The sequence below is a fragment of the Rhodamnia argentea genome, chromosome 4 (assembly GCF_020921035.1).
Source record: "Rhodamnia argentea isolate NSW1041297 chromosome 4, ASM2092103v1, whole genome shotgun sequence".
Classification (NCBI taxonomy): domain Eukaryota; kingdom Viridiplantae; phylum Streptophyta; class Magnoliopsida; order Myrtales; family Myrtaceae; genus Rhodamnia; species Rhodamnia argentea.
In genome coordinates this window covers 31,027,801-31,039,257 of record NC_063153.1, presented here as the reverse complement: position 1 = coordinate 31,039,257, position 11,457 = coordinate 31,027,801, and the positions used below count along the sequence as shown (strand labels likewise).

The 11,457-nt window shown below is 41.4% G+C and overlaps 1 protein-coding gene across 1 annotated transcript; it reads right to left on the bottom strand.

Moving 5' to 3' along the window:
- Positions 1–7,174: 7,174 nt before the first annotated feature.
- LOC115756144 (U-box domain-containing protein 52) lies at positions 7,175–11,457 on the bottom strand. Its single transcript, XM_048278331.1, has 10 exons — positions 11,157–11,457; positions 10,985–11,042; positions 10,777–10,898; positions 10,175–10,389; positions 10,028–10,088; positions 9,639–9,954; positions 9,427–9,528; positions 8,927–9,355; positions 8,005–8,763; positions 7,175–7,642 (listed from the first exon to the last, which is right to left on the bottom strand). The coding sequence occupies exons 1-10, from the start codon at positions 11,351–11,353 to the stop codon at positions 7,598–7,600; spliced, it is 2,304 nt and encodes a 767-aa protein (XP_048134288.1). The 5' UTR covers positions 11,354–11,457; the 3' UTR covers positions 7,175–7,597.

The following is an 11,457-nucleotide window of genomic DNA, read 5'->3' as shown; positions in this document are numbered from 1 at the left end:
ATGGAAGGTGAAGAAGTGAAGATGAAGAATGAAGGATGGAGAACTTTGCCTATAAAAGAGAGCTCTTGAGAAGAGTTTTAGGGAGAGAAAAAAAGAGAATTGAGAGAGTTTTAGAGTGAAAGAGAATTGAGAGAGTTTTAGAGTGGAAGAGTATTGAGAGAATTTGTGAGAGAAATTCTTTAGAGAGGAAAAAAGAGAGTTCTTGAGAAAAATCGTAAGAGAAAATTTGAGAGTGAAGAAAAGAGTTTTAGTCGAGCATCATCTTCGACGGGTCCCGGCACGTACTTCGCCTCTCGCCATCCAACAACGCCACTAGTTGCCTTTTTTCGACGATAGCCACGTTCTTCCAATTCCGAGATATTGAAGGAAGCCATAACGTGTACGTGAGTAAGATTTTGTGTAATAGAAGGTAACCCTTTCCATCTCGATCTACAAAAATGTAATCGTTTGGTGTGAACATTTGTTTGTTTATTTTAGACATGTCACGTGTCCCAAAATTTAGCATTATTACCTGTTAATTTATTTTTGTAAATACTCGTGATTGGCTGCGTTTTCTTTCTTTCTAAATCACCCATGGTGTATATCGTACAAAGTTCATTGTTTTACATCCCCATAAAAAAGAAGAAAAAATCAAAAAATTGCATCTTTGAATTTCAAGTAAAATCCATCAAAATTGCCAAATCAAATATTTTTCATGAAAATGGTACCGAAAGGGCGTTAGAGTAATCTAGCGTAACCAAATCCCCGAATTCAAAATCTCCGGTTCGCGGAAATAAGATAGTCTTCTCCCGCTATTTTATTTAGGTTTCTAATCAACCTACCGAAAATGATTAGTGGCGACTCCAAATTCAAAACACATTGCATGTTAATTATTTGAACCTTAAGTTGCGATTTGGTATGGACTTGGGAGAGTCCGAGTTAGGTTAGTTAATTAATTAACCCGATAATCCATTAGCCCGAAAATTAACTTGTTTATTTTTTAGGTCGCGACAAGATTCAAGAGTTTAAGGCCACGAGCTCGTCGGTCCCGTAGCGAGACTAGAGCTTGTGAACCTCGGTCAAGCTCGAAGCTTGCCGGCCCGCGTCCGGGCCGATCGCGAGGCGGCTAGCCATCGCCGAGGTCCTCAATCGGCAGAGGAAGGAGGATGGAGTTGCGCGAGAGGAAGGAGGACGAAGAAGGAGAAAAACAAAAAAAGAAGAAAAAGGAAAAAAGAAGAAAAGAAAAAAATTTTAAATATATAAAATAAAATAAAAATTTTGAATTTTTAAAAACAATGAATAATGAAAAGAAAGTAAAAAAATAATTATACCGAAAGGAAGTATGAAAAAGAGGAGGAAGGAACCAAACGCCAGAAAACTTTGTTTAAGTTGTTTTTCAAGAAACAAATGGAGCTTAAATATTTTCATGAAAGATGGAAATATTTTTTGTCTATTAATTTCTTAAATGATATAAGCGATCGTCTTCTAAAAAAATATTTTTCAAGGCTCCGTTATCTCCAGGAAAATGTGATATTTTTGGAAAATATTTTTCGGGAAGTTATTTTCTTGAAAAATGACCACAATTTTTTTTTTTTTTTTTGTGTTTGATTGAAATATGAAAAAGAAAGGAAAACATATTATTTTCCTAATGCATTTTCACTAAATCATGTCAACGAATGTGGAGTCGTTTCATCACCTTCCCCTTTCTCTCTCTCTCAATCAGACCAAACCCTACAGGAATTGGCTTTGCAATCGATTTTCGAAGCAAACCACGATTCTCAGCCTCCCGATATCGTATCCCAACTCCCTCTTCCCGAACGCGTTGAAGATTGAGAAAACGACGTTGTGTTGCAAGATTATGATCTTGTGTCGGTCGATCACGTCCTTAACGATCCTAGAGCCCTCGCAGTTGCCGCCGACAGCGAGCGAGAGGGCGGGATCGGTGGAAGGAGTGTTGCCGCCGAAGGTGTACTTCACCGAGAGCAACCGAAAATAAGTGAGCTTGTTGCTGCCTAGTGACGATGTTGACACTCGATTTTTAATCAGTTTTTTTTTTAGAAAATTCTTTAAAAATGTAATAAAAATTCATAAATTTTGAAAATGAACTGTGAAAACATTGGCCAAGCCTAAGTAACCAATTTTGAAAAAAAAAATCAGCATTTTTCACATTTTTTAGTATTTTTCATATACTATGAAAATACCCAAAAATTACACACAAAAAAATAGCATTTGTGGCTGCAAAAATATGGAAAAATATTCAATAATTTTTTTAATTCCCCTTTCATTTTGGCCATTTAAAACTTGGAAAATTCAATTCAAAATCACATGATTCTTCACAAACGTAAACCCGAATTAAGCCAAAAAATTACACTTTGAGTCATTTTATTTTCTCTTTTCACATTTTCCGAGTCATCACATGTCTCTAATGCTTTATATTACATTTCAGTCCAAATGTTTGCAGAATTGTTCAATTTTGGCGAAAAGGACCGAATTGCACTATTATTTTTCATTTTAGTCCCTCAATTTCACCTATTAGTGCAATTAGTCCATTTTTAGAACATCTCATTCAAATATAAACCACTACCCCTAGCTTTTTAGGCATCTTGAACACGATGGTGGGGTTGGTTTGGTCCAATTTGTCATTCTGAACCTCAATTGCACAATTTGGGTAGGTGGATCAAACCCAAAATTTGGGAATTTTGCACAATTCCGAGCATCTTTTTTACAAGAACCACATTATTAAATGGAATTAATATCTTAGAATCCGATTCTTGCTTTAATTTGATGGAATTTGGTCAATATTAAGCTTAATTGGACAAAAATAGACAAGTCGAGTCGGACGAATCCAACCCGACCCGACCCGACTACTTTTCATCGTCTCCTTCATGTTTCACGAGCACGGGTGCGGGGGAAAAAAAATCTGTTAGAGACGGAGGATTCGGTTACAACGAAAATAGAGAGAGCCCCATTCAATTACAAGGCTAAAAAACAGATGACGATGAAAAAAAAAGGAGGGGAGAGAAGGAAGAATACTCTTCAAGAATTCTCAAAAACCGTCATTAAAGGAGCTCCCGCCCGAGACTTCGAAGCTTTGGTGAAGACAATCCAGAGCGAATCAAGCTTCGAAACTAAGTCCACAAGCTTCGTGGGGAGGAGACGAACGGCCCGAACTACCTGGTTCGTCACTTCGTAGCCAAAAATGTGGGCGCCATTGTTGAATGCTCGGAGGTCCGTTGATAGCGGATCCTTCATTTCTTCATTTTTCTTCACGATTCTTGGTTCGATATGCTCCCGAGCACTTGCTGATCATGGACATGTGTTTATTTTTTTCATTTTTGTTGCATAAAATCGCCCGAGTCGTCCCCGAAACATCCGAACCTACTTCGAGCTCTATAGCTCATTACGAGCGTCCTCGAACTCCATTGATGGCTATGTAAGCTTCCTTGTGCTCCTCCGCTGCCGGAGAAAGGTTCAGCCGGAGCTTTCTAGGGTAGTTTTAGGTCAAGTTTTGCTCCGAATCTAAGTTATATGCATGTTAGAATGGTTAGGATTGGATTAGTGCTAAATCGAGACAAAATGTGCACGTTAAGGTGCTGTTTTTGGGTCACCGGCGACAATTCCGACGAATATGCCGGAATTCAACAGCTCTGGTCGACTTCTCCTACGAACGGGTTGACTGGTCAACTTGGTTTGACTAGTGGGGATGTATCAAGAAAATTTTGAATCATAGCTCTCGATTTTTTATCATCCCTCGCCGGAGGAGGCTAGGTAAGCTGAAATATGGTTATCAATTCAAGGACGCAAGGTGCCCTACCTATTTTGACTATTGTATTGGAAATCACAATATGTGTACTACTATTATTGCTTGGACAATTAGACATCCAAAGCATACGGCTTTCTAGATGTAAATGATGATATCTATACAGATGGATCTTATATATCTTAATTTGACCTCCTTTGGATTAAAGAAAGAGGAGACGCCATGGTAAGGCGTAAGTCATCGGGTCAAATCCGATATTCCATTTTCATAAGGTCTTCTTGACTCTTATTCAAAAGGTCAAGCGGCTATGATCGATTTTCTAACAAAATAAAATAAAAATAAAAAGCTCAATCGAGCGGTGGAGATGGGTGCCACGTTTTGCGATCGTGCATTTTTGGAAATTAAAAATTATTTTCTGAAATTAAAATTGATTTTTATGAATAAAAAATAAAAATACATATTTGACGGCCTAAAACAAAACGACACCATTTTTGTGTTTTTATTTGAATTTTTGAAATTTTTAATTTTTTCTTTGAATTTTTTATTTTCCCACTTATTTTAACGGAACAGCTGAGATCGTTACGCATGACCAAATATGTGCCACAAGATCACAAATGGAATTTTTAATTTTCAAAAATCAATTTTAATTCTGGAAAGTCATTTTTTTTTTTTTTGAAAATTCGGTTAAAAGAAGGAAGGAAGGAAGGAAGAAAGAAAGAAAGCAAAAGGGGGGTGAAGAGGTGTTGAAAATGAGGAGGAGACTAGACAAACGAGCGTGTCTGAATGATGATGATGTTGGTGAGGTTGCGGGTCTCGAGGGGACAGGAACAGTGATAAAGGTGGGAAAATTGATTTCCAATTTTTCATAATGCAAAACGTTTTTTTTCAATTTTAGAAGGATATTTTTCTTTGATCGAAAAATATTTTCTTTGACCATATATTTTTCATTTCTAAATATCAGAAAATGATGAGAAATATTTTTCAATTTTTTTTTCATGAAACAAAGAGCAACAATAACTATTTCTAGTTTAATTACTATGACCGTTATGCTAGAGGCCGGCGCTCGCCGGTGTTGAACGACGCACCGGCAACGCTTGGTCGGGGCCATATGGCTCTAGTAATGCGTCACCTCCGCCTTCATGTTCTCTTATCCCAGGCAGCCAACTCCAACTTCTTTCTTCTTCTTCTTCTTCTTATCAAGTTTCTTTTTAATTTGATTTTGTAATTATTATTTTTTTACTTTTGTTGTTTTCCTTGTTTTGTACATATTATTTACTTTTCTGACAAAAAATATATATTATTTACTTGTTAAAGCCACTATGGCATTACATGGAGATTTAGGGCATGCATGACATCGGTTCTATTTACAATTTTTCTATTTTTCTATTTTGGGAGATATGTTCGGAGCAAAAATCCTTTTAAAAACGTAATTTCGACAAATTTTTGGCTCAGAATTAGGTTTGGAATATGAATAAGAAATATAAATTTTTTATTTTTCTATTTCTAGAACGAAAATAAAGATAACAATTCTTCTCATTGTTCACTCCCCCTTTCTCTCGAATGCGATCTCTTTCTCTCTCGCGTCCCCGCTGCCGGCTCCTATTCATCGGTCGTTGGTCTCCATTCGCTCATCACTAGCCGCCGTCTACCGGTCTCTGACCGCCCTCTCTTGGTCGCCAATTGCCGGTCTCCAATCCACTGGCCTAGGCCTAGTGGCCAGCAACCGTAAAAATTTTATGATATTGTCAAACAAATTTTTGTTTCGGGAATAGAAATTTTATGTTGTTATCAATCACATATCTTTGTTCAGAAGAAACTCGTCCAAGGAATAGAAATAGAGCCCGGGAAGAAAATAGTTGTTATTCGCGCCCTTAACAGCCATGTTAGTGTCTTTGTGTCAGGAGGAATAATTTGAACAAAAATTTAAATTAGGGATTTTTTTTGTCAAGAAAATTTCATTTCATTACAACGCAACTGAAGAGTACATAAAAGCTTTTTTTGAGTCAGGACAAGCTTAAGACTATGAACATTCTTTGACCCATTTTTAGTACTTCAAGACAGTTTTATTGTCCATTTCCAAGATTTTTTCCTCTCTTCGATGGACGATAAAACTGTTCGTGTTTGCTAGAGCGCAACTGTTCTTGGGCCTCCTCAAAAGCCTCCAGGGTTGAAGCCGCGGCATAAATTTGGGTGAGTTAGACAAACCGACCGATTCATGACTCGGCCGGTTCGGTCCAGTTTTTGGGGATGCATGTTTGGTTCCGAATTTTCTAAAATTGGAATTGGTGATTTTTTTATCCAGTTCCCCGTTTCAGGAGAAATCGGACCGGTCGGACCAGACCGGACCAATTATTTTTTTATTTCTTAGATGTAAACCGAATTTAATTAATGTATCAAGATCAAAGTTAGTGTTGTTCACCCACATTAATAATCTACCATTTCTATTGGACTGCCCTAGAACTGGACCTCTGGTGCTAGAATCATCTAATCTAGCTCATGGTCCTAGAGACTAAAAACTGATCCTTCCAATCCGATTACCGGGGATTATAGGATGGGACCAGACCAAACCGAGAATCGATCAGCCCTGGCTCGAATCACCCCATGAGTGGAGGGTTTCACATGACAAGAGGTCGATATATCACGTGCCTTCGAGATTTGCCAGATGATCAGTATTCGACTGTTCAATTGTATTTTGGAACCAATCTGCTGTTCTTATTAATTTGACTCCGTCGACTGTGAATTGCGCGAGCCATCGTATCCACACCCGATTTGCCCAATTGCAGATAAGAGAGAGATGTTCTGGAGTTTCTGGTCAGCACTTGCATATGGAAGCATAGTTATATTTCTTATAGATGCCTGTGGCCATTAGCTATATTTCTTCTTCATCCCTGATCCAAGATCCATCCAGTGATTTCAATTCTGAGGTTCGATTGCTATGTCGACATTGCGCCGTAGTGGCAAGAAAAATTCTTGTGTTCCGATCTCCGCAGCGCAGCCATCACAGCCGGGATCTCACACCCCGGTGTTCCTCCTCACGTTTCCAGACTTTGGCCATCTTTTCTTTTAATTCAATGAGTCTGAGCGCATCATAATTGGAGAAATTGGCAATCTTTTGTAGTTGAGCCGGCAGGTGTTCCTACCTACTCATTCCTTGCATTTTGAAAATTTTTCTTTCAATTGTACAAAAAACAAGTTAAGGACCCGATTGTATAATTTACAGTTAGAAGTTCAGAAACCTCCGGTGCTTTTGTCCCTCGTGAAGAAGACGATCGATATCGAAAAAGGAATCACCAATTTATCTTGGGTTTGTGAAGTTTTTGTTAAGAAATTGTGCCAAAATAAGTAGCAATCTCACAACCTTTGACTTTGATCATTTCTGTGCTTCAGCTTATCCCTACCTCAGTATGGACGATGGATGAGAAATCAGAAGTCCATTATAACTCTAGTGTCTGAGTTACTTTAGTATCAGGACAAAACAGAAACCTACAAACAGGTATCTTGTTCGATCGAATACTGTCATGAGGTTGCGTGTCTGTACTGGAAAATCATCATGTACAAGGTCGCTAACCCTGTGTGGCTCTTCAATGTCCTTGTCCAATAGCTATGTTCGCTTGACTCATCGGTCGTCGAATAGATAGAAGTCTTCGGTCGAAGAAGCTTGGCTAACCTTTAAGAGTAGGGACGGCAAAACGGAAGCGAAGAGACGTGGGTCCTGCAGCGACTTATCTTGCATCACGCTGCGTAGGTTTTTTATGATGCTTGCACTATATCTTCTGCTGCAGGCCAATCGAAAACTCCTAATCTTCTCATGTTATGTGCCTCCAATTGCTCGAGGTACTCTAACATGAGGATCAGTATTTAACTGCCATGCGATTCCCCGAGCCTTGGAGGACTCATCGAACTCTGGTGGAAATTGCATAAGAAAGATGATAAGAACATGAATGATGCAAAGTGAGCATGGTGATTTTTCTAAATTGTAATCGATGCTCTGTGAATGTCGTGATAATGTCTCCTAAGTTACTCAAATACACAATGAAAGTATGTTTCCGGAATTTCCGTGAGGGATCATTCTATCAATGGATGTCAAGTATATGTGTAACTTTATGTAGAGAGTCATTTGATTGATTGTAATGCCCCTATTTAGGATCTACCCAGAGAGTTCTTATGTACCGAACGAACTCTCTGTCTGTTCGCGCGCAGGCATGCGCCGGTGGGAGATTTGATGTTTGCTAGAATGTCTGTTTTGTTTAAAATTCTGAACTTACCAGTTGCAAAGAAACCTGGCTGTAGTTGGATGAGTTGCTCGAGTTACAACGAGGCGATGAGGGATTGATGCTTCTCTCAGCTAATGATCTGAGTCTGTCAAGTTCGGGGAGAATAACTTTCGCAAGATCTGGCCTATCCTTCCGTCTTAACTCCGAACACTTAAGTGCCATTTGGGCAAAGCCCAGAGCATCATTGAAGGGCCAGTCGGGCACCGCTGGATCAAGCATTTCAGAGAAAGTCCCCTTCTCGATCTCCCGCTCGACATGGTGGGTCAATCCCATGGGTGGTCTGGCGGTTAATAGCTGCAAGAAGATGATCCCTAGAGAGTATATATCAGACTTGACCCCCAGCATTCCGGTCTGCTGGTACTCGGGATCTATGTAGCAAAACGTCCCAGCCGTGGACGTCATGCGGTATTGCGTCACGGTGTCGGCGACCGAAGGCGGGACCAGCCGAGCTAAACCGACGTCGCTGATCTTGCTGACGTAGTTGCCATCGAGCAGAATGTTCCCCGGTTTCAAATCGCGGTGCACGAGTGGTTCAGGTTTCGCTTGGTGAAGGAACAGCAAGCCAGTTCCGATCTCCGCTGCAATTTTGAACCTTTGTTGCCAAGAAAGCGGTGGGCTGTTTCCCCGACGGAAGAGGCGGTCTTCTAAGCTACCATTCGCCATGAACTCGTACACCAGGCATCCATATTCTGGACAAGCTCCTAGGAGAAGAACCATGTTTGGATGCCTTATGCAGCTCAACACCTCAACCTGCAGTCATTAGCACAGAACAAATAGAGAAGTTTAATGATCCTGGTCAAAAGTGAGAGCAGTAGTTGAAGTTGAAAGAGGTTGACTGACATTGTGTGATGTTTGATCATACTGAAATATAACACTAGCATTCACACTGCATATGTTTTTCCTGATGGCATACCTCTTGCAAAAACTGGGATCTGCCTTGAGCAGCATCCGGTCGCAAGACCTTGATTGCGACCGACGTGTGATCCAAGTAGCACTTGTACACGGGGCCATAACCTCCTTCACCGATCTTGCGGGACGCCGAAAAGTAGTCTGTGGCGGTTTCGATCTCTTCGATCGTGTATTTTCTGTACCTGACATCTGACTGCACGAGAGCATCGAGCACCTTCTTCTTCTCCTCGGCCTCTCTGAGCGCTTTCATCTCCGCATTAATCCTTTTCTGGGCTTCGAGTTCAGCAATCCTCTGAGAAGCCTCAGCGGCCTCTATTGCTGCTTTGGACTTGGCTTTCTCCTTCTCCGCAAGTGCTAAAGCCGCTTCTTCGGCCATTCGTGCCTCCTCGATCCTCCTCTCTTCTTCCAGTTTCCAATGCTGGAGCTCTATTGCCTGGAAGGCAATCACATTAAAGCCTCGAACAGGGCAATGGAATTCCACCAGCGGAACTCGATTTGCCTTACCTTTTGTTTAGCAGTGAGTGCTTCTTTGCAAGCATTGCTGTACATTGCCATTGTTTGCTTGAGCTCTTGTTTTAGCCTCTTCATCTCGGCTTCCATATCATCCTGCAATTTTGAAAATCCTTCACTGTGGTTTTGAAATGTTTTCGAATACATCCGTTGTCTGAGAAATGTTTAATAGATCCTAAAAGCAAGTCACACCGTCCCATTCCTACCGTAGTGGGCGACGAGGATGAATAAGACCTCTCGCTCTCCTGCGAAATATGTGACGCAGACGACACTTCGCGAATTGTGTTGCCATCTACCAACCGCATTGCGAAGGGAGTCGCATCGAAGCTCTGTCTGGGGTCCATGTTGGAGGTGTTAGACAACCTTGGGGAGTAGCCACTGTCCAGATTGTCATAAAACGACGGGAACATTCGGTCGATGCTCTGTCTACCAGAGCTGACGAAGGATATATCCGTATCCGGAGGAGCACCAATCTCTCCATACAATCTGCCGTTAGAACCTTTTCCTCTCGTGAATGGCGATCTGCTTGCGAAAGGATTTCAGTCATATTATCACTTTAATTGGAAAAGGGTCGTCTCATATAAGATCGACTTACCTTATAAAGTCCGCGCTGTCATTCGACTTATGAGACGCCTCATTCGTCGCCTTTGCGAGTCCTAATGAAGAATCCATCCTCAGAAAATCAAAAGATGCGAGGTGAAGGGGAACCAGAAACGAGGATTGAATGCGCAAAAGAGCTTACCTCTGACGTTACTAGTTTGGGGGGTGCGCGGCTCTGATTGACTCGCCCGCGAAACCGGTTTATTCTGAATTTGGTTAGATAGAGGAGAGACCGTCGGAGCCAGACGGGTAGCCGAGCGCATGGTGGTTATCTTCCCCTTTGTAATGACGTAAACCGTACAAAAGTCCGGCGCTCCTTTCGCCACACTACTCGGGATATCCACCGCCTTAAAGGTTCTGTCAATAACCGGCTCATCAGGCTATCAAGTTACAGCCTAAAATAATCAGCTAAAGAAATCATTTTAACTAGGTGTTTGCCTCACATATGAAGATGATCATTGGTATGCTTATTCAGTTACCTTTGCGTCAATGTCCCAAAGTATCTGTTGTCATTTCTTAATAGCCATTGTTAAGTGTTCGAGGTAGCTGGTAGGGTTGCAAGTTTTAACCGAATGACTTAGTATCGGCGCAAGAAATCAATCCGGTCTTGAATCAAATAACTTTCTAGGCTTGCGCCGATGCAGATTGTTTTGTTTTTCTTTTTCTGTTTCCAAAAGAGATGCTTGAAGGAACTGTCTGGTCTGCCGATCATTCAGGCAAGATCGTTAAACAAGCAATACAAACCTTAGGAAGCCGGACTTCGACGTGGAACCAACGACCAGATTCTCGATGGCGTTGTTAGAAACGTACTCGATCAATGCTTTCGCTACGTCCGTGTCTTCCAGCAAAACATCTTTGCATTGTATCTGGCATCAAAACGAATGTAAAGACCACTTAGCCAAATAGATTGTGCATTGCTATTGAATTCCGAAGCCGCAAGCATCTAACTTACGTCCTTGCGAGTGCAGAAGCATCGGAACGGAAGAAAGAGTTCTTTAGTATCGAGATCCCTTCCTGCCACACAACGAGCCTCATCAGCATCAAAATAGTTTACGCACATTGATCTCTCGATCTAGACGTACACATGCATCAGCTAGGAAGCTCATTCGACGTAATTCGATGACTTACGAGGAGAAGGACCGGAAGGCGTGGAGGGAAGGGACTTGAGCTTGACATGAACGAGGACGACGGTTTGGCCCCTCGCGAGAAGATTGTCGATGGCCCATTTGAGAGCGTTTTGGCTTCCTTTGTCCTTGTCGATCGCCACGGCCACCAGCCCATTCCCTCCCTTCTTGTCCGTCTGTTCTCTGGCGAGCCACATTCTCTCTCTCTCTCTGTAGATGAAATCCTGGATGATCAGGAATACGAGGATCGGCACTGGATTCGAATCGAACGAAGGCCAGAGCCGAAGCCAAAGCAGAAACG

Coding starts and splice junctions, on each gene's coding strand:
- LOC115756144 (XM_048278331.1), bottom strand. CDS start 11,353: ATGTGGCTCGCCAGAGAACAGACGGACAAGAAGGGAGGGAATGGGCTG. Junction 10,089..10,174: donor CCAAACTAGTAACGTCAGAG/GTAAGCTCTTTT, acceptor ATTCTTCATTAG/GACTCGCAAAGGCGACGAAT. Junction 8,764..8,926: donor GATCCCAGTTTTTGCAAGAG/GTATGCCATCAG, acceptor TAATGACTGCAG/GTTGAGGTGTTGAGCTGCAT.